This window comes from Marmota marmota, unplaced genomic scaffold (genome assembly GCF_001458135.2).
Source record: "Marmota marmota marmota unplaced genomic scaffold, marMar, whole genome shotgun sequence".
In the NCBI taxonomy this organism is placed as follows: Eukaryota; Metazoa; Chordata; class Mammalia; order Rodentia; family Sciuridae; genus Marmota; species Marmota marmota.
In genome coordinates this window covers 26,461,513-26,483,557 of record NW_025999977.1, presented here as the reverse complement: position 1 = coordinate 26,483,557, position 22,045 = coordinate 26,461,513, and the positions used below count along the sequence as shown (strand labels likewise).

General features: G+C 46.2%; 1 protein-coding gene across 1 annotated transcript in view; it reads right to left on the bottom strand.

The window, feature by feature from the left end:
- Thada (THADA armadillo repeat containing) overlaps positions 1-22,045 on the bottom strand; it is a 336,577-nt gene that overhangs the window by 27,274 nt on the left and 287,258 nt on the right. The window contains 4 exon segments of the mRNA XM_015479728.2: positions 12,486-12,617; positions 15,866-16,019; positions 21,384-21,456; positions 21,868-21,986. Coding sequence (XP_015335214.2) covers positions 12,486-12,617; positions 15,866-16,019; positions 21,384-21,456; positions 21,868-21,986 — 478 coding nt within the window.

Below are 22,045 nucleotides of genomic sequence, written 5' to 3'. Positions count from 1 at the left end.
AGGCGATGTGTCTGGCCCCATCTCATTATCTGTTGTAGGTCTATTTCCATAGTTCAGGTGGCCACATTCCCTGACATGGTCACAAAGGCATCAGTGATACATGCTGAGGGCTTGGGGGGGACATTTTTTATTCCTAGATAAAATGAACCTAGTGATTAGAAAAAATATGTCCTTGCCCCTTCCTAATAACTAAAATGTTGGCATGATATCTGAGGTTCAACAGCCACCTTGTAACCATGAGGACAGGCATGAGGTCAAAAATCCAACATGCAGAGGATGAGAGATGGGGGTGGGGAAAAAGGGTGGAGTCCTTGACTGAGTCTGTTTATCTCCCCCCAATTCCTTCTTTCTCTTCCCACCTGCTCCAAATTCACTCTCCCTTCATCTCTCCTTTAGCTGGTGTAACACGGAATTGAGGTATATATCTGGCCTATTAGCTACAATATACTATATTCTTATATAACAGCTCAGTTAAGGCTTTCATTATAAATATCACTCTTGTCTTCCCAAATCTCCCTACCCACCAAATCCACCATTCTAAAATAAGAACAGTGGGTTTTAGTTCTCTGAGACTCTGAAATTATTTTCCCTCATGGATAAGAGCCAGCCTGCCCGTGACAGGCAAATCCACCCTTGTTTATGTCCCCCCTCCTCAGGTGCCTGGCCCTGAATCCAGTAGGCTATGTCATGGCACCTTGCCTATTGGGGACTAATTTTTTTAAAAAATTCCTGTGGTTTCTGGGGAGTGGATGTTGTGAAATGGAGTGAAGAGAACTTGAAGTCTGAAATTTGGTGAACTTTTCCCTACCCCTCACATGTGAATAATGACTTGCTGATAGATGCAGCTTTTTCAAAGATGAAAAACAATCTTAAGATTTATGGACAAGTCTGTTCAAAGAGACCCAGTGCTGTTTGTAGCCAAGGTGGAGAGGGCAGGAGATTCCTAGATCTATTCTGGGCTGGGAGGGAAGGGAGGAGCCTGGAGCAAAGAGAAGGCCAGAGGCCCCAGCAGGGACTGGAGGGGCTGGGAAGGCAGGCAGGAGGCCCGGGTTAGATTTCTTAGGCCCATTCAGAGTGTCACAGTAAAGTGAATGTGACAACGACAACCCACCCGCTGTGGTGGCTGTGAATCAGACAAGAAACCCGCCCTGCAGGCACTATGTTTTCCCAGTGCTGCATACACGTGCTGTATACACCTGTGCCGGTGCTGAGGGAAGGTGGGGGCTGGGGCAATGGTATGTGCAGGGCTGAAGGAACATTTTATCTTAAATTGGGAATTCTGCTTCTAGGAATCCTGAGCCCTCACTGTGTGCTTGGGAAGGCACCAGAAAAATATTCCTGCCAGATTCTCAAGAGTCAAATCTAAAATACTTGGCCAGAAGCCTGCTCACACTCCTGTCCCTCCCGGGAGGGGGATGGGGCAGGGCAAGGCTGCTGGATGCTGCCTGACACAGCATGTGATGGCCTCCTGGGTCCTGTGGGTGCAGAGCTAACATTTTTTGAGTGTGGATTTTATAACCACACTTTCAAAGTATAAAAATAGAGTGTGAAGAAAAACAAGACTCACCATCACCACTCTGCTGGAGAGAAAGGTTAGAGAAACAATAAAATTAAAGTAACCAAGTTGAAAACCTGAAGAGCACCGGCTTTGGCAGGGAGGTTCCAGGGCCAGGCTGGAGCAGGGCCTTTCCTTCAGCCATGGCAGCCTAGCCGGGCAGCTCTGCTCCCACCCTTATCGCCTGCCCAGGGAGCTGTTTCTGAGGGAAGCCTCCTGGCCAGTGTGACCATCTGTATGTAACAAGATGGCCCAGGCAGGAGGAACTGAGAGAAGCCCACGCAGGCTGTGGACTGAGGTACCACTCAATTCTGCTTCCCACAGTGTAACTCGAAACCTGAAAGCAACCTCAATCTTTTTCCACACACAAATGGAATCTTCTATGTCAGGTTCCATGTATTTTCCCAAATGGCATTCCCTGCCTCGACCCACATGCCACAGAAGAATCTAATTTTCTTGACGGTAAGTTATTGGGAGTTTTCCTCAAAGGTTCTGTCATTTGGAAGAGATTAAGGGATATAAGGGTGAGAATTTGATTTCTTTCTTTCTTTTAACTTTTGAAAAAAAAATTAACATCCCTGAGACTCGGAAGCAGAACCCCTATGTTCTATAGCTGGCTTTTCCAAGAACAGGGGAGATTCACTTTCTGGTCTGGACCTGGGAAGCCCTGCCAACCTGTTCTGATCTAAAGGCTTATTGCTGCATCTTGAGGCCCTGGGGCTTGCTGGGAGGCTGGGCAGGGAACCCCAACCCAAGGGGAGTTGCCCACCCCCAAAGCCAAGGTTCATGTTCAACTTCAAATCAAACCACTGAGCTACAGAAGATATGTGCCAGCCTGATGCGAGTCACTCCAGAATTTACACACCAACTTGGTGGTGCTGGGGGCCTGACCCTAAAAAACCTGCAGTATGGGTGGGAGGATGAGACGCCTGCTCAAGAAACAACCTACGAGCTGCATATGGAGGGTCTGACAAGGGAAAAGGAAAGCCTGGGCCTGAAAGGCTTGGTGGAGAAGGATGGCCTGGGGCTAGGCCTTGGGAATCCGGAAATACTTAGGAGAAATGACCAGCACGGGAAGACAAGTCCTGGGAAGAGATCCAGAGGGATGGGCAAAGCTTACAAAGAAGATGACCTTGGACTCCATTCCCCCCTTCCCCATTCTTGGTCCCTCCAGTGACTGCCAATCTTCCATTCTTTAGATTCCACTAGGTGCCCCTCCCTCCCATTAGGGTTCTCTTTCTAGTAAATTCTAGGTATGGGTAATGGAACTACAAGGCTTGTGAGTGAAGCTTTTGCATTTTAGGTCATGTGTGTGGTCCTAAGAAATGGAACAGGGATTACAGAACAAACTAATCAAGTTAGAACTTTTAGATCAAAATTCTTATTATCTATTAATGACTATTTCCTTTTTGTATAAAACTAGCCATGTGAGTTGATAAATAAAAAAACAATTTGGTGCAAGTAAAGGAAAACCTGTTGATTTTAGGTGGTGTAACACCTCAGAAGGCAAACTCCCAGCCGCATAAGGCCAGAGTCGCTATCTTACTCATCTCTGAGTCCCCAGCAGTTAGTGTGTATATAGTCAGCACTTTCAGGAGTTATGTTGTGACAGTCTGAGTCTGAAAATCATGTGTCTGTTGGAATTGGAGGAAGAAGTCTGGAGGTGAATGAACTCAGGCAGGAAAAGGACCAGTTGACTGTGGCTGGAATGTTCAGGAAGGGTGTTCCCTTAGGGCTCAGGCTTGGAGTTGGGCCTGGGTAGCAAAGGGCTGCTAGCCAGCAGGCTTCTTTATCATCTTAACCAAATCAGGGGTGCATGAGAATGGGGGCCTCTCTGGTTACCCTTGATGGAGTGGTCACCTAACTCCCTAAACTGGCAATGTTCAAAGAGGAAAACTGCTGCCATAGTGAAAAGAGAGCCCTGCTTCTGGCAGGGCCTGGCTGAGCAGAGGGAAAACACAGCCGAGGAGCGTGGAGGCCTCGAGCAGGAGAGTGAAGTGACCAACAGGAAGACAAAACCCTACAGCACCAGATGGCCTCAGCCCCAGTCTGTGTGTGGGCTTATCGCCGCCCATAGAGGTCAGTCACCTTGGGGCCTTGGCTTTCAGGCACAGCAAAAGTAGAGGCAAAATGATGCAGAAATGACCTGCATTTCCTCGAAAGGAGCCTGTTGTCGTCTCTCTGGAGCTTAAGTCACTGGGAGGCCATGGAAACAATCCTATCACCCCAGCAACAAGGCCCAGCCAGGGTGCTCACTGGCGCTCGCAATCTGCTCCCAGATTTCAGATGTGAGCATTAGTCTGCATCTGCTTTTGCACGTCATGGGAACCAGCTGCCAATGACGCACTTGCTGAGATGCAGGTGAAGGTGAGGGGCCCTGGCTCTGTAGGAACAGTGACAGATGGGAAAGGCACTGTGGTGTGTGGCCACTGGCACTCCACTGAGACAGCCCATGGCAGATGGTGGTGGTGGGCAGAGGGCAGGGAATACTGCCTACCTCCACCAAACATCTCTGCTGAAGGAATGAGCGAGGAATCAGGTCACTCGCCCTGCACAACCACGGTGCCCTCTCACGGGGCAGAGCCAGAGGCTCACTGGCAGTTCTAATTACAATTCCTAACTTCCTGTGCTTCCTCCACTGGAACCCTCCAGATAGTAGAGAGGAATACAGACAGAGGCCCAGGACACACCAAGGCAAGCGAGTCTCAGGGTTGGCCTCAGGATGTGGCTCCTGTGGTTTTACTGCTGGAGATGCTGGCTTCACAGCATACTCTGTCCTCCCATGCGATGCTGCTGGAGTTGCTCCAAGCCCTCTTGGAGGCAACATCTCGTCTGCCCTCCTGGCACCTGAGTTCATTCCTCCCAGGAGCCTGGACTAGTCTCCGTGTGTCGCTCCTTCGATGTGAATCAAGGGTTGGGGCAGTAGAACAATGTGCTGCACTGGGGCTCTTGGGATCTGTGCTTTAGACCTCATTTTCCACTAATGATGTGACACAGGGGATCCTTGACCTTTACCAGGCTCCAGGCACCATGCCATAGATCAGAGACACTGATGCTTAGAGGCTTATATGGTCCCCTAACTCCAGGAAAGGACCTAGACAGGAACACAGCAGATTTGTGTAAGAGATGTGCTCGCTCTTGCTATGATGCCTCCTGACAGCTCTGTTCCCAGTTGTCTCAGCTGGATCCCCACTCCACTTTCCTGGGTCAAGACTCTTCTTCCTTCAAACCCAACAGTGGCTTTAGAAAACCTCTAGGGTAGTCAGGTGCAGTGGCACACACCTATAATCCCAGTGACTTAGGAGGCTGAAGCAGGGGATTGGAGGTTCAAGGCCAGCCTCAGCAACTTAGTGAAGCTCCAAACAACTTGGTGAGACCCTGTCTCAAAATAAAAAATAAAAGTGGATGGAGATGTGGCTCAGTGGTTTAGTGCCCCTGGGTTCAACCCCCAGTGTGAAAGAAAGGAAAGAAGGAAGGAGAAAGGAAGAAAACATACCTCCAGGGTCGCCACTGGCTTCTAGTTCCACACCTGGAGGTTAGTTTGCACTTCTCTGTCTTACAAGAGGGGCTGGAAGAGCAAGATGTCTGTCACCACAGGGATCTGAGCTCCAACTCTGGAGCTGACACTAACTTCCACAGGACTTAGGGCCCATTACTTCCCATCATAAAATAGAGAAAAGCTTAGAATGTCTCATAGAGTGCTGTGGGATTACAGGAGGTCTAGTAAGGCAGGAGCATCCAGGTATGAAGAGGATGCGTCTGACCCCTGCACTGCCACTGGCCTGCTAAGAGAGGTAAAGAGGCTTCAGGCAGGAGCCCCCAGAGGAAGGGGCCACTATTTTCAGAACTGCTGCCACTTCCCCAAGTCTTCCAGATTGACTCATCTGCACTGGCCCCTTTCCCCTGCTGGGGGATTCCCAGCGCAGCCCTGTGCCAGGTGCATGGACCCTCCGGAGTGAAACTCTTACTCAAGAAATTCCATCCTGTGTGAGACAGCATGGCATGACGAGGAAGAGAAGGAGTTAGTTTAGGATCTGCCACTTGCCCAGTCTTCGCAGACACGAGAAGGAGTTAGTTTAGGATCTGCCACTTGCCCAGTCTTCGCAGACACTAAGTCAGGTCCTCGCTGAATTACTGTTCCAGGGAAGAGGTAGGGCCTAAGGTAACTGGTAGTAACCTGCTAGAACCAGATCTACCACCACAAGGCAATTTCATAACAACTCAGACTCCTAACAGCTCCATCCCCATTGTCCCACAAGTCAGTTTTAAAAACACCAATCTCCTTATTGTGTTCCACTACCTTGATTGATACGTTCTTCCATTCTTCATTCAACTAATCACCCAACAAGTGATTTTATTTTTTTTTAAACTGAGCTAGCTATTATATGCCAGGATCTGAGAATAGAGCAGTGAACAAAATGGACAAAAATCCTACTTTCTTGGAATCTTTATCCTTGCGGCAGAAGTCAAATAACAAATCAACAAATAAAAACTATGCAAAGAATTAAACCAGCAGGGTGATTGGGGTAGTTACTGTGGCTGTGGTCTGGGTGGTCAATGCGGGTGCTCTGTGGAGATGATCCTGAAGTCAGATAGGAATGGTATGAAGGAGCCTGCAATGTGACATTAGGAAGAATATTCCAAGCAGAGGGAGCAGCTAGGGCAGAGGCCCTGAGGTTGGAATGAGCTTGGTGCACTGGAGAACCTACAGCCTTCTGTGGTTCCCTGAGCAAGAGCAGGGAAAGAGCGAGGCAGGGTCTAGATGGGGTGAGGGCTGGGTGTTATTCTGAGAGTTGGGCTTCCCTCAGTCAGATGGGAAGCCAAGAGAGTGCTGTGAGCAGGGGAACAGCTCCAGTTCCATCTGATTTATCCTCCAGGACAGCCCTCAAGTCATTAGCTCCAAGAATAGTGGAGCAGGCTGGAGGTTTCTGCAAAAATCCAGAGGATACATGGTAGCCTGGACGCCTGCACACAGGTGCTGTGTAAGTTCTTGGTGACTGAATAGGTGAATGAATATGTTCATCTGATCACTGTACTCCACCACTGAGCTACAGCACCAGCCCCTGATCACTTCTTGCTTTGTGGGGCGAGGGGATCGTGGGTCATCTAGGTGGGAATGAAAGAAGTCAGGAAAAAATTTAGAATTTAAAAATAGGCGCAAAGAATTTATGGAGGTAAATAAGTTTAAATTATTGGAAGAAAAAGGAAGTTAGATTGATGGGGAGACAGGACACATTCTAGTGGAATGGTTAACTTTTCTGGGCTCCTCTTTAGAGAAAGGTACCTGGTATGTACATAGAACTGAGTCTGGTGCTGAGATCTGGCACTACAGAATAGAGGGCCACTTTAGAGAGTATGTGAGTAGATTAGGAAGAAAGTGATGGCAAGGCAGAGGGAAGAGAGAAGTGGAGATGCTTGGAGAGCCCTCTGGGGCCTGACGACGCTGTGAACTGGCAGGAACAGAGTAAAACATGGGGCCTCCTGCAGGTCAGATCTGGTGGGCAGCCTTAGAGGTTCCAGGGTGGAACCATCTGTGACTCAGTACAATTCCTCACAGTCTGGAGGCTTTGCTGATTGAGTTGTCTCATGGTGGGGCCATGTGAAATGTCACAGTGACCTAGCACTCCCTATCTCTTTTCCTAGGCCTCTCTCCCTGATTGCTCAACAGTTGGAGCATGTGAGAAGTGCTCATCATCTCACACTGGATCACAGATGTGTGGGCAACAATGTTGCATGTGTGTGTGAGTATGTATGTGTGTGTGTGTGTGTGTGTGTGCGCCCATGCAGCATGCACATAGTGTAGGGGTGTAGGTGGGAGAAATGCACCTGGGGGGAACTGAACAAGCGTTGGTTTTCTTCCCACTTCACCTTGCTCTGGCCTACTTGTGACTGGACACAGCCTTTGACACCACCTGCCTTCTGCCCTGTTCTCCTACCTCAGAGTCTCATACTGTCCTCTCTGTTGTGTTCACTCACTCTCCACCTCTCTGCTAGGTTTCATCATTGTTCCCGAGCCTCTATGCATCATCATGCCAAGCCTGGAGGCTCCTTGGATGTCTCCTAGTTAACCCAAGTCCAGGAACCCAGTGGCCCCAGGCTGGCTCCCTGGCTTTGCAGTCTGAGATGTAAACCTGAGAGGTAAAATGAAGAGGGGCCAAACTCTAGAGCTGCAAACTCCTGAACTGACAAGACCCAGACAGTGATCTAGAAAGTCTGCCACGGCAGTGTGCACGAATCCATGCCAGTGGTGCCCCCTGAACTAGTTCTAGCAGGAGCGTCCGTCTGCTTGTTCCAGAGCTTTCTTGTTACAAAGGGCATGCTGAGTCTCCTTGGGGACAAGCAACTGGCTGGGGTGAAAGATTAAATCATCAACACAAATTGTGTACCTGCTGTGTACCTAATAGAAGACAGTCTCTAATTTATAAGCCCGTGAGCTAGTTGGAGGTAGAAAATGAAATGAAAGAGAAAAATGACAAGTGATTAGGAAAGCAAGGGCTATTTGGGATGACATGATGTCCAGAGTTATGGTGGTTCAGAGAAAGGGGAGATCCTGGAGGACAGAGGTGTCATGGAGGAGAGGGGATATAATACATCACCACCAAACATTCCTGTGGGGTAGGAGGATGAGCAGAAATTGAGCATGACTAAGGGTCTGCAAGAAGATGGGATCAAAATGACTTGAAGCCTGTACTCCAAAGAAAAAAGCCCCATGTGGTTATATCTGTGTTTGTGTCTCTTTCTCCTCCTTTCCTCTCCATCTTTCTCCAAGTCTTTTATATTTTTTTTCATAAGAAAGTTTCCATTGTGAAGTCAACCTTCTTGAACCTAAACACTGACACTGGGTATGAAGTCTGCAGCCCTTTAAAATTCCTTTTTAAATGGCTTCTTTTTTTTTTTTTTTTTAACCTATATCAGACGTTGTTCCACAGAAACTTCCCCCCCCACCCCGAATTTCACAAATGGAAAGGGAGACATGGAGGAGGCCATCTGGATGGGGTGGAAAACCCTACCTAAGGCTGAGAGGGGAGGAAAGGGAGAGCCAGTGCTGGGGAGCGAGGGGTTCAGGAGGCTGGCCCCTCCCTGTCCCATCACCCACAGTCTCTCCAGCTTCCAGAGACCCCTATGCCCACACAGAAATGTCTCCTAGTAAGTATTGTCCAGATTGTTTGTTCCCCACACGAAAGCCCTTTTGAAACATACTCTGACATTAAACCCAATATGGCATATAAAACAGGTGAATTGTTTGGGTGGAGAAGATAGCCTCCTCTATTTATTTTTATGTGGTGCCAGGGATGGAACCCAGTTTCTCATGCATGCTAGGCAAGTGCTCTACCACTGAACCACAATCCCAGCCCCATTCCCCTATTCTTAAGTCCTAGAAAGGCCATTTCTTCTGTCCCCTCTTTGTAGCCTCTGTGACTGACATAGAGGGAAGAGGTGGGCTGGGAGGGCCTGCTGTGGGTCTCCCTTAACATGACTGCCAAGGCTGAGGGAGCTTCAGATGTGACAGAGTTGTTTGCAGGCTGTTAGTTTCACACTTCCAGGTGGCCCAGGTAGGGTGAAGTGTGTACACTACACCAGGAGAACCAGCAGGAAAAAAGAACAACAATGCACCCAACACGTCCATCCCCAGGAGGCCATTTGAGCACTGAGTTATTTTCTTTAAGTCTTCTAGAATCATTAACCAATTCATACTACAAATCTATACCTAGAGCCACTGTGTCCAAAAATATGTGCTAGGTGGTGCAGTGTAAACAAGTGGAGTCAATGCTGGCTCTTCTACAGGTTGTAGCCAGTGCCCACTGGGACCAACAACTAACCCTGGTAAGGAGCAGAGGGGCCCTTGGATAGCTGGGCTGTGTTCTGGAGAGGACAGGACAGAGCGTGCACACTTCATTCTGTTTATGCCACAGATAAAGGTCCCCGTTTGCCCTCTCGATTTCCACTGTGATCTTTCCAAGGCCTAAAGAGTATTTTGTCCCAGGGGCTAGATTGTAGTTCAGTGGTAGAGTGCTTGCCTTGCATGCATGAGGCATTGGGTTCAATCCTTAGCATCACATAAAAATAAATAAAATAAAGATATTGTGTCCATCTACAATGAAAAAAAATTACAAAAAAAAAAAAAAAAAAAAAAAAAAAAAAGAATACTTTGTCCCAGATCACAATGCCTTGTAGCCTGAGTGCCTTTCCTGGTTCCTGGCAATTTCACTTCCTGGAATGCCACAGCTCAACATCAATGCCAGACGCACAGCCAGGTATTTCCCTGGGTGCCTCCCAGGTTTGAAGGTTTGAAGCCTTGACTTCATCTCATGCTTTCCTTCTCTCTCAACTTCCATGAACAACAGTCTGCTGAGTTTCCCCCAATCCTCTCACAAATACATCTTCCCCTCCCCATCCATCACCACTGATGGCAGCTTATGAGGATTGTCAACACCACCTCTCAACTGGTCTCCCTTCCCCTTGATTCCCTTCACTCACCACCAGTCATGATCCATCTTATACCTGGCTCTTAGAGGGAGCTCCTTCAACACATGCATGTTACTTTCCTGTTTAAACCCCCAGCAGCCTCCTGCTGCCTACAGATGAGGTTGCAGCCTAACATTCAGTTTTTCCTTCCTTCCTAGCTTTACCTCCTGCTCCTCTCCTTCACCTGGCCCCAGCCAGGTCTCTAACCACACATGTCCACTGGCAGCTGCTCCATCAGCTCCCAAGTCCCCCTAACTCCCAGCCAACTCTAGGTTTGGCGCAGCTTTGCCTTTTGTGTTGTTTTGCTCTCATCTGTGTCCCATTCAAAATTCCTTTCTTTGGACAGATCCACTCTCCAAACCCTTTCTAGACCCCACAGTGAGAATCACCCCACACCTCTCCCTGGTCCCCAGGCAGGCCATCAGTAGATGTTCAACAGCAAAGCTCTTTCTGTATCCAGTCCCCATTTACTGTGTGGAGGGCTCCTGGTTTCTTTCTTTGGATGGAAAGTAAGAATTAATTTAATTTTTTCATTGCAATTTTGACTTCTCAAAGAAGACATTAATTATTAACATAATTTAATCATATTGTTTTACCATTGTATTTACCAAATCATTGATCTGTAGGACAAAATAAACAGGTATTTTTATGGTATTCAAGATTTAACAGGGATAACTTCCTTGGACCATCAAAGAGAAAAACTATCAGCAGTGCATTCTACAAAATTCTGGTATGCTGAAGGATTGGGGAAGTTACTGTCAGTTGCTTCATACCCTTGAAATGCTAAAACATGACAATACTGCAAATCTGGCAAATCAGCTGGCTAAACCATCAAAAGTCAAAAATCAGGGGTGATTCTCAGTCCTTAGCTACCCTTCTGTCTAAAGCAGAAAGATTCTTTTTTTTTTCCTTTATTTTATTTACTTTTTCTTTTTTAATGTGGTGATGAGGATGGAACCCAGTGCTTCACATGTGCTAGGCAAGCTCTCTACCACTGGGCCACAACCTCGGTTCTATAGCAGAAAGATTCTATGCTTAAGAAAATCAAGTTGTATTAAGGAACTTGAAAAAACTCTGAATAAAATTAGAGTAGTAGGGAAAATATTGCAGGTTAAAGATTAAGAGAGAAATCCACTCTGACTTCACTATGAAATTCACCCTTCCATCTTCAGTGGAAAGGGCCCTAGGGAATGAGTATTATGTTCCACCAACAATTTACTGAGCACTCGCTGAAAGCACTCCAAGGAAAGACTGCAGTCGGAAAGAGGAATGAATGGGGATTAGCAGAATTTTAGATATGGAGGAGGTCCGTTAGGGGCTGGGTGTAGGGATATGGCTTTATGTTACTGGAAGCACCATCTGAATGCTTTCCTAGCGAGCAGCAAAGCTGGGCCTGCTAAACCTGCCCTGAAGTAGTGTCACTGAGAGATTATGCAAAAACTAGTTTCTTCCTTATATGCAGAGAAATGCACCTAGGCCATTAAGACTAAGGACTCAGATACGGACAAGTTCCCACAGGACCCTCTAGGGAACACAGCCCTGTATACTGCCTCAGTGAGCAGCCCTTGCCATGAGGACGCAGGGCCCTACAGAGCCCCTGAATGGCTTCTTCCTCTCCCATTCAGATGTCCATTAAGGGAAACTTCTTTGTTCAGTTTGTGACCCTTTGCCTCAGAATGGTCTGACCTAGCCACCTTTCTGGACATCCAGCCCTAGGCAGAGGGAACAAAGTCTACCAAAGCAGCCACTTTCCTAGATAGCCACTTCCAAACATGTGACCCTGCTAGTACTCTACCTGCTTCCTGTCCCTTCCACCCAGCAGCCCCTTTCTACCCATGGGCAAGTCCCCTTCTGCTTCTACGGTGTACAGACAAACCCAGACCCAGGGCTGTGACAGCTTATGTTGCGGATATGAGCCCCAAGCTACCCATCAAGGCCACTCTTCTTCCTATTCCCCTCTTCTGCCTCTGGGGTTAATGTTGTTACCAAATCAGAAGCCAAGACACAAAGAGGAAAACTTAACTTACATGTGTCTGTCACATGTGAAAACTCACGTAGGAACAAAAGGATGGCTCTGTGACTCCTGGGTTATGTAACCACACACGTAATAAAGACCTGGCTTTATTTAAAACAGATGACAATGTAATTAACAAAAGACCAAACATTGCTTATTAAATTTCTACTTTAGGAAACAATTTTTTCTCTAGGATGTTCTAAGCAAGGGTCAGCAAATGATGACTAGCAGATCAAGTCTGGGAAGCTGCCTGTTTTTGTAAATAAAGTTTTATTGGAATACAGTTGTACTCATTTGTTTACCTATTATTCATGGCTATTTCCCCACTAAAGTGGCAGAACTGAAATTGAGACTGAATGGCCAACAATACCTAAAATACCCACTTTCTGGCTCTTGACAGAAAACTCTGTCCTAGAGTAATAAGCAATGAAAAGGATAAGAATGAGGTACCTGTTGACTGGCAGGTGTTTTCTTGTGACATGGCTGTCGTCACAGTCTCTGTGGCTGCATCTCTGATAGCTTGCTCTTCACTCTGCAGGAGGGTGAGGACACACCTCCAGAGAGCAAGTGTGTCCTGCAACTCTAAGGAGACCAGAGGGAATTCAAATTACCTAGAATGCAGCTGGCAAGTAGGTACCAATAAGGCTCAACCCCATGGTGGAGGAGAGTACATGGAATGAGCAACAGCCATTCCTTTTTTTCTGGGGATGGCAAGATAGGAGGACCTGAGAGTCGGACTAACACTGGGATACAGAGGGTCCTAATGGAAATGTCTATTTTGGGGGGTAGGGGGGCAGGAGTAGGGGTAGGCTTTCTGGAGGCAACTAATCACAAGTAAGGCTCCTGGAAGACATTGCCCGGCTGACAAAGGCTCTAGTCCCAGTTCTCCCCAGTGTCATGATTATCATGACTTTATGCATGAAAAGTGCTTTGGAGAAACTAGCCCAATGTTGAAATGCATCAATTATGACCACAAAGTGTTAATCGAGATTTTGCTCTGGGCAAGCATGGTGGTGCATGCCTGTAACCCCAGTGATTCAGGAGGCTGAGGTAGGAGGATCACGAGTTTGAGGCAGGCCTTGGTAATTTAGCAAGACTCTGTCTCAAAATAAGAAATGAAAAGGTCGGGGGGAGGGTGTGGTTCAATAGTAGAATAACCCCTGGATTCAATCCCAGTACCTGAAAAAAAAAAAAGATCATGCCTTGGGGAAGATGAAAAAGCGCAAGGACACAGGCAAAAATGCAGCCAGCCTATTGGTCAGCTTGTGATGCGGCGGGCGGGGAGGGGGGGAGGGGGGAGTCCTCTTGATGCTGCCATTCCTTGGGGTACTGACTCTGCTGGTCAGCCTGTGCTAAGTGCTGCTATGGATGGTGTCTGCCCTTGAATGAAGTCCAGGACACATGGCCATGAGTAGTCACGGAGGAAACAGGAGGCAGTGACTTACAATAGGGAAAGATCACAAAGGACTACTGAACCTGGGACAAACTTCACAAGGACAAGGAGAGGTAGGCAGGCCTCACAGACAGGACCCCTACCCTGCAGGCAGAGCTGTGTGGAGGGTCTCAGTGGAGAGCCATGGCAGACCACCTGTCACCTTCTTCCTGCAACAGGAAAGCCCTCCTGTCCCAAGAACTCTTCTTGGTACACTCTCTCTCTCATCTGTCCACAGAGAACCTGCTATCTCAGAGCTGCTGGTGCTTTAGTCAAACCAAGAGCACAAACGGCTCCATTTGGGGTTTTGTTCTCTTTCTGTTTCAGATCTGGCTTTAAATTTTACTCAGTCTTTCAGAGTTGAGTAGCTTCCTTTTGGGTGGTATGAGGTTGAACCCAGGCTTGAGCATACTGGGCGAGCACTTTCCCACTGAGTGGCCTCACCAGCCCTTTACTCAGTCTCAGAATCTATCCTCTGTCTGCAGGGTCCCTACCTTATTAGCATTTCCCTCTTTAACATGGCCATCTATATTGCTAAAATCCTCCCCTCTTTAGTCCATTTCAACCTGTCCTCATACACCCTTGGTCTCTCTAATCAGTGCCTGTTTTTCATGTTCTCATATGCCATCAGCTACCACTGATCTCCTTCCTCATTTCTATAATGCTACACTCTGCATCAGCAATCCCTTATGAATCAATAGCTTTTGTCCAGGACTCAATTCCACACAGGAATTCCAGGTTATTCTACACACATCTGTCTGCTGAGAATCAGGGCTAGAGTAGCCAGTTACCCAGAAAATGTACTGCAAAATGGTATTAATCTTATTGGAGAAACTTGACATCCATGCCCCATTTTGTTGTTAAGAGTTGGGGTCTGCCTATGTTGCCCAGGCTGGCCTCAATCTCCTGCGTATGTCATCTCAGCTTCCTGAGGTGCTGGGATACAGGTGCACCTCCCACCCCCACTAAAGTTTATAATCCTTTGTTCATATTCCTCTGGGTCCAATGATTAAATCATAATCACTGAAGGTTCCCTCTTAATCCCCCTTTGGGTATAAGAAAAGTGCCTAGATGTCAGTAAGAAGACGGGAAAGGATATTAAATAAAATTTTGTCTCCTAGAGAGATCCAGGGATATGAGACACCTCACTATTCTGAACTCGAGTGACATTCAAGATTTGAATTTTATCATCTAAAAACCAGTTATTTCATTTTTTTCTGGAAATCCTTCTCTGCAACTATACTGAACACTCCTTGGAGGCAGGGGCCATGTCTTACTCTTGAGGGCTGTGCATAGATGCAGCGGAAAAAAAAAAAAAAAAAAAAGAAAGAAAGAAATTCCACTAAAAGATGGGAAATACACCAGAGCATGGCAGCATGACAATACAGGATTAACCACGGCAGGAGAGGAAGGGGCGAGGACTGAAGCATGGCTTTCCTCTGATTAAACCCTATGTTTAAAACCAAACCAACATAATTAAAAAATTAAAACAGAACAAAAAGTCCCTTATGCTTTTCTCCTGATGATTTCCTCAAGTTTGGTTTGCTTCAACATCATTTACATGATTATTGCTCTTGAGGCACAGCGGGCAGCAGGGAGGAAAGGGACATGGGGCAGGGGGTGAGAAGGTGGCTAATCACCAGCTAGGACCCATACATCCATTAGATTTCAAAATATCTCCCCTTCCATGTCCCAAGGACACTCAAAGTAAATGCTGTGAAAGAAACTAGCAGCCTATCTAGTGGCTATCTAGTGGAAGTCACCTGGAACCTCCCTAACCTCAACAGCAAGCCCTGGGACTCTACTTCCTGATCGTCTTTGGGGACGGTCCTCTTCTTCCTTGCTCCACAGCTTCACGCTCACCCTGTTTCTCACCTAATCATGGAAGAGGCTTCCTGGAAGAGGGGATGGTTGGGACGAGTCTTGAAAGACAAAAGCTGGTCAAGCAGTGGTTTGTTGATGGAGAACGGCTGACGCCAAGGGCCTGTGTGGGGAGTGGGGACAAGGAGGCAGGAGGGCTAGGCCATGGGCGGCACAGGAAGGGCCCGTGAGGCCCGTGGAAGGTGCTTAGATTTTCTCCTAAGGCAGTGGGAACCCATGAAGGACTATCAACATTTCTGTTGGCTGGCGTTGACAGAAAGGATCACATTTACACTTCACACAGACCACAGAGGCTCTCTGGACCTCCACGGAGAATGGCTGGGAGGATAAGATTGAAAGAAAGAGGACTAAGAGGCTGTAGGTGAAAAGTGACTAGAAAACAAACGGAGGGGAGGAACACACGGGAAGATGTCAAGGCCTGGATCACGCTGCCACTTGTCACCTTCTCTTGTAGCCTGGAGAACCCACCCATGAGTTCATTGAGTCTGGTACAACAGGTACCCTCCTTGACACTTACCAAGGATGGGATGGGGGTTGGTAAGGAAAAGTGGTGCCGTGCTGGTGAGGACCCCAGCAGCGGCCAGCCTTGACGCTGTGGGGAGGCGGTCTCCACAGGACAAAACGACCAGCTGGACCCACTGCTTCAGCTCGGGGGCCATCGAATTCCTGCTCTGAAAGCACAAAAGGTACCTATCAGCATCCCTGAAGAGGAAATCATGGGCTGACGTGGGAAGTGGGGAGAGCTCCACCAAACTGCTCTGCAACCACCTCCTACCTCAGTGGGAAGAAGATTCTTAGTTGTTCTCTATACCAACCAGGCAGATCTAAACAAACCCAATGAAGGGTTTCGAGATTTTGCTCTGGGCAAGCATGGTGGTGCATGCCTGTAATCCCAGTGATTCAGGAGGCTGAGGTAGGAGGATCACGAGTTTGAGGCAGGCCTTGGTAATTTAGCAAGACTCTGTCTCAAAATGTGTCTTTCAGAAATGTGGAGTCACTATAAGGAGACAGCAAGTTCCTTGAGTCTTTTCTGACGTATCAGGTTATCACAACACCAGTGTATTAAACAGCTAAAGACCAACCTTGTGGGGAAGACTGTAGCAGCAAAGAGCAGCTTGCTATCCCCAATAACCAGATAGCCCTCCTATTTTTAGGAACAGAACCCAGATTTTTGGCTGGGCCTGTGGGCACCCACCCAAACACTGTATTTCCCAGCCTCCCTCATATGTAGAAGCAACATGTGACTACATTCTAACTCATGGGGTGTCACTGGAAGTGGTGTCTGGGCAGGATGTGCCTTAGGAAATGCCCATGATCTTTGCTTTCTGGGGTTCCCCCTCCTGTTAGCTAAATTGGACAAGATGGTTGGAGCTGGAGGAACCATCTGGAACCATAAGATGGAAGCCACATGTTGAGGACAGAAGAACTTCAAAGCAGAAAGGCTTGGGGCCTAAAACTGTCAAGACGCCATACCTGCTTCTACCTGGGTTAAGCCACAGTGTTCATGAATTTCTGTTATAACATTTGAAAGCACTAACTTAACTGATACTCTGTTTAAACAAAGACCCATTGTTTTTAATAGTAACGACTTTATTGAGATATAATCATATACCATGCAATCTACCCATTTAAAATGAACGATTCAATGAACTTTGGTACATTTCAGAAATATGTGCAGCCACCACATTCTATTTTATTACTACATGTTTTGATACCTTGGGGTTTTGTTGTTGTTGTTTTGGTACTGGGAATTAAACCTAGGGCTTTGTGCATGCTAGGCAAGAGCTCTACCACTGAGCTTTATCCCCAGTCACCTCCCCACTTCTTAAAAAAACATTTATTTTTTAGTTGTAGTTGACACAATACCTTTATTTATTTATTTATTTATTTATTTTTATGTGGTGTGAGGTCGAACCCAGGGCCTTGTGTGTGCTAGGCAAGCACTCTATTGCTGAGCCACAATCCCAGCCCACCCCCCAACTTTTTTTTTATTATTAGTTGTTCAAAACATTACATAGTTCTTACATATCATATTTCATACATTTGATTCAAGTGGGTTATGAACTCCCATTTTTACCCCGTATACAGATTGCAGAATCACATCGTTACACCTCCACGTTTTTACATACTGCCATACTAGTGTCTGTTGTATTCTGCTGCCTTTCCTATCCTCTACTATCCCCCCTCCCCNCTGCTGCCCTTCCTATCCTCTACTACCTCCCCTCCCCTCCCCTCTTCTCTCTCTACCCCCTCTACTGTAATTCATTTCTCTCCCTTGTTTGATGTTGAAAGTTGGAATGGCGCCTGGCATTGCCAGAAGGAGTGGTTGAGAGGTGATGCCAGCAAGCCATTAAGATGATGATAATTAAGTTAAGCTGTGTATAATTGCTGTGACTGGATGATGCTGGATGGGGCAGGCTGTGTATTCAGTTGTATATTAGACCCCTGCTGTCCAGCAATAGGGTGGCTCCTGCTGCCTAGGATGCCCGCTACTTTTGAGTTCTTGAGTTTCCCGTAGAGTTCCCAGGAAGCGCTTGTGGAGTGCTGGTGGAGTTCGGGCAATAAAGGAGTTCCGGTTTGAACCTACAAGTGCCTCGTGGTGGCTCGGTTATTTGTGCCCAGCCAGACTGCAGCAGTTTTTTTTCCCTTTCCCCTCACTTCCTCTTATATGTAATTTTGTATAACCCTGAGGGTCTCCTTCCATTTCCATGCAATTTCCCTTCTCTCTCCCTTTCCCTCCTACCTCTCGTCCCTGTTTAATGTTAATCTTCTTTTCATGCTCTTCCTCCCTGCTCTGTTCTTAGTTGCTCTCCTTATATCAAAGAAGACATTTGGCATTTGTTTTTTAGGGATTGGCTAGCTTCACTTAGCATAATCTGCTCTAATGCCATCCATTTCCCTGCAAATGCCATGATTTTGTCATTTTTTAGCGCAGAGTAATACTCCATTGTGTATAAATGCCACTTTTTTTTTATCCATTCATCTATTGAAGGGCATCTAGGTTGGTTCCAGGCTAGCTATTGTGAATTGTGCTGCTATGAACATCGATGTAGCAGTGTCCCTATAGTACGCTCTTTTAAGGTCTTTAGGGAATAGTCCGGGAAGGGGAATAGCTGGGTCAAATGGTGGTTCCATTCCCAGCTTTCCAAGGAAACTTTTTAATATTTATTTTTAGTTGTAGTTAGACACAATTTATTTTATTTTATTATTTTATTTATTTATTTTTATGTGGTGCTGAGGTTTGAACCCAGGGCCTCACACGTGCTAGGCAAGCGCTCTACCACTGAGCCACAACCCCAGCCCTATCCCCGCCCTTTTTAATTTTATTATTAGACCAGGTCTTGCTAGGTTGCTCAGGCTGGTCTTGAACTTGTGATCCTCCTGCCTCAACCTCCCAAATACCTGGGATTACCTGTTCAAAGCTGTATCTTGCTTTAAAAAAAACTGTTTAAAAGTTTTTAACTGATGCATAAAAATTGTACATGTTTATGGGGTACCATGTGATGTTTCAACACATGTATACTTGTGTGATGTTCAAACAGTAAATGTTTCTATCTACTCAATTTTTGTTTCTATCTATTCAGTTTTTGAATGCCTTCATCACCACAAAGACAAACCCTGTGCCCTTTAGCTATCACTCCTCCATCCTCCATCCCTCAGCCCTAAACAGCTACTAGTCTACCTTTGGTTTCTGAATTTGCCTTTTCCAGAGATTTCATGTAAATGGGATCATTCAATGTGTGGTCTTTTGTGACAGGCTTCTTTCACTCAGGTTAATGTTCCAAGGTCCATCCATGCTGTGGGATAGATCAGTACTCCAGTGCTCTTTATGGCCAGGTAATATTCCATTCTGAGTTTATGGACATTTGGATCATTTCTATCTTTTATACTTTGTTTTCTCACTTTTTCTAGAAAGAGAATTGTTGTTCTAGATGTACTGCTTGCTATGGTTTGAACGCTTCCTCTGTAAGTCATGTTGAAATTTAACTGTTGTGGTGACATTATTAGAGGAGATGAGACCTTTGAGACATGACGAGGTCATGAGGGTGGAGTCCTCATAACATGAATGGATAAGTGTTGTCATGTCCAAAGTGGGTTAGTTGTCTCAGGAGTGGCCCTGTTATAAAAGTGAGTTCTCTCTCTCTTATTTAAATACACCCAAATAAACACTCTTTGTCACATGTTCTTTTGCCATGTGATGCCCTCTGCTGTGTCATGAAGCAGTATGAAGGCCCTCACCAGATGCCAGTGCCACATTCTTGAACTTTCTAGCCTCCGAAACTATCAAAAATAATTTTTATGTTTATTTATATTTTTGGTGCTGGGGGTTGAATCCAGGGTCTCACATATGCTAGGCAAATGCCAGACACTGAGCAATATCTCTAGCCATCTTTTTTTTTTTTTAAATAAACTATCCAGCCTTAGGCATTCTGTTACAGTAGCAGAAGACAACGGACTAAGACACTGCCTCTATTAGCTGAACCTCTTTAAATATTCAAAATGCACCTACTGATTCCTTTGACTACCTGTGGGAACTGTGGGACTAAACTGATGAGCACCTCAGACCCTGAGGAAGCTGCCAACTCCTGGTGCACAGAGAAACTCAGGTTTTCCCAGGAATTTTTTTTTTTTATGTGTTTCTCTATAGTTTTGCCAATTTTTCTCTCCCTAGAAAACTCCCCCAATTTTCATTAAAAAACACGTCATTCAAGTACCAGCCAGGATCTTTAACAACTGGCTAAAGTAGCACAGATAAGAACAAGGTCTCTGCAGACTTGTTAAGCAGTCTTATGACTACTTTCTTAGAATCTGATGTTTTCTTCTTTTAGGCCCTAATTTCTTTAGGGAATCACCTCTTTTCCTACACTCGCCGTACACCTCCTGACATTTTTGTTAGCTTTTTGTATCTCCTGGTGACTTTCATGATGCAGCTCCCTAGGCTGCCTCTGAATGACAGGTCCAGGGAAACTGTTCTCCGGCTCATTAATTCTCATGCTCTGGTTTATCTCTGCCCAGCCCCGGGCTCTCTGAACTTAACAACCTCCTTCTATGAAGTCTTCCTCAGCTCCCAAACTGTCCCTTCCTCTTCTGGGTTCTCACAGCCCTACCTGTGCATTTGATGTGATGACTCAATGCCCTCTGTCTCATTAGACTGCACCTCTAGTCTCTGTCACCCTTCCATCTTCAGCACGTATCTTGGTAGTAGTTTATTGTAGGGACTCAGAATGTAGGGCTATGCCACTTGTATCTCACTGTGGAAATGTATAATCAAGATTTTTTGTTTCCTTTCTTCTTTGAGATGGGTTCTCACTATGTTGTGAGGCTTGCTTTGAACTCCTGGGCTCAAGCCATCTTCCTGCCTCAGCCTCCTGAGAAGCTAAGACTGGGTGGTATGCACCACTGCACTCAGCTATGACTAAGATCTTTAAATGTGTAATTTTATTGCAGTATTGGCCACCATGCGTTCATTATTCTGTGATGGTTACCTTTCCTGTGTGCACCTAAGTATATATACATTTGTCTTAAAGCATCTTCCCAGGAAGTTGTTTTGCTTAGTTTATTTCTAATTTACCCCCAAAGCACATGTGAAACAGGTGAGGCACACTTGGGCCTCCATCCAGAGCCTGCTAGGCCATGTTCTGGAGGAGCATTTAAGCCTCAGCAATTTATTTTCATTCATAGTTCACTAGATTGCAATTCTAAATATTCTAATTGACTTGCTTATTCTTCTTTAAATGGTCTAGTTACAAAAATGGGGGAAAACAATGGACATGTGTATATTGGGGGAGGCTGTGTTACATTTGTGGACTCTAATAAAAAAATACCCAAAACAAAAGAAAAGAAAGGTGGGGATCAAGAAGCCTTCACTAGTAATTCCCTGAGTGAATAATCAACAGCTACAATCTTTTAGTAGAGGCCATGTACACAGGTCACAGTAATTCTTCCTGCTAGAACAGTTGACTTTTACTGCCACCATCCAAGTAATTAAGAGCACAAAAACCCAGGCCCCAGGACCGGCACAGAGTCAGTCTTACCTCCTCACATGTCTGCAAGTGGTAGGCAATCACTTTGGAGGCAAGTCTCAGAGCTACACTCTGTATTTCAGATCTGGAAAGAGTAAGAAAACACACACACACAAATTCAAATCAAATATATTTTATACACCCAGATAATTTCTGCAGATAGTTGTGATCCATGTAAATGTGAACATTGGATATGTCCACCTCCTGGCCATACAAATGCCTCTCGCAGCAATTATTCATTACTTTTTTTTTTTTGGGGGGGGGGTGGTGGTGCTGGGATTGAACCCAGGGACTTGTGCATGTAAGGCAAGCACTCTACCAACTGAGCTATATTGCCAGCCCAACTTTGGTTTTTAATGTAAAACTCTGATATCATTTGTTGCTTGAAGTTTAGAAAGAAAGGCAGGACCTGACCCCTTAGGCCAGGAGTGTTAACAGGTTCACCGCATGACTGATGGGATCATAACATTGTATCTCCATTGAACAGGGGGCAAACCTCTCATTGGAAGCAATATCCATTGTCCAGGTCAAGAACTCCTTTGGGGTTAGGTGGACACAGCGCTCTGTCTGGGGAAGCCACTCACTGAGATCCATGCAGTGGAGAATCTTCAGTATCTGTGTGAGCCAAATCCATGGGGGGAAAAGGCAGGGGGAGGAAGGCAGGGAGGGGAGGG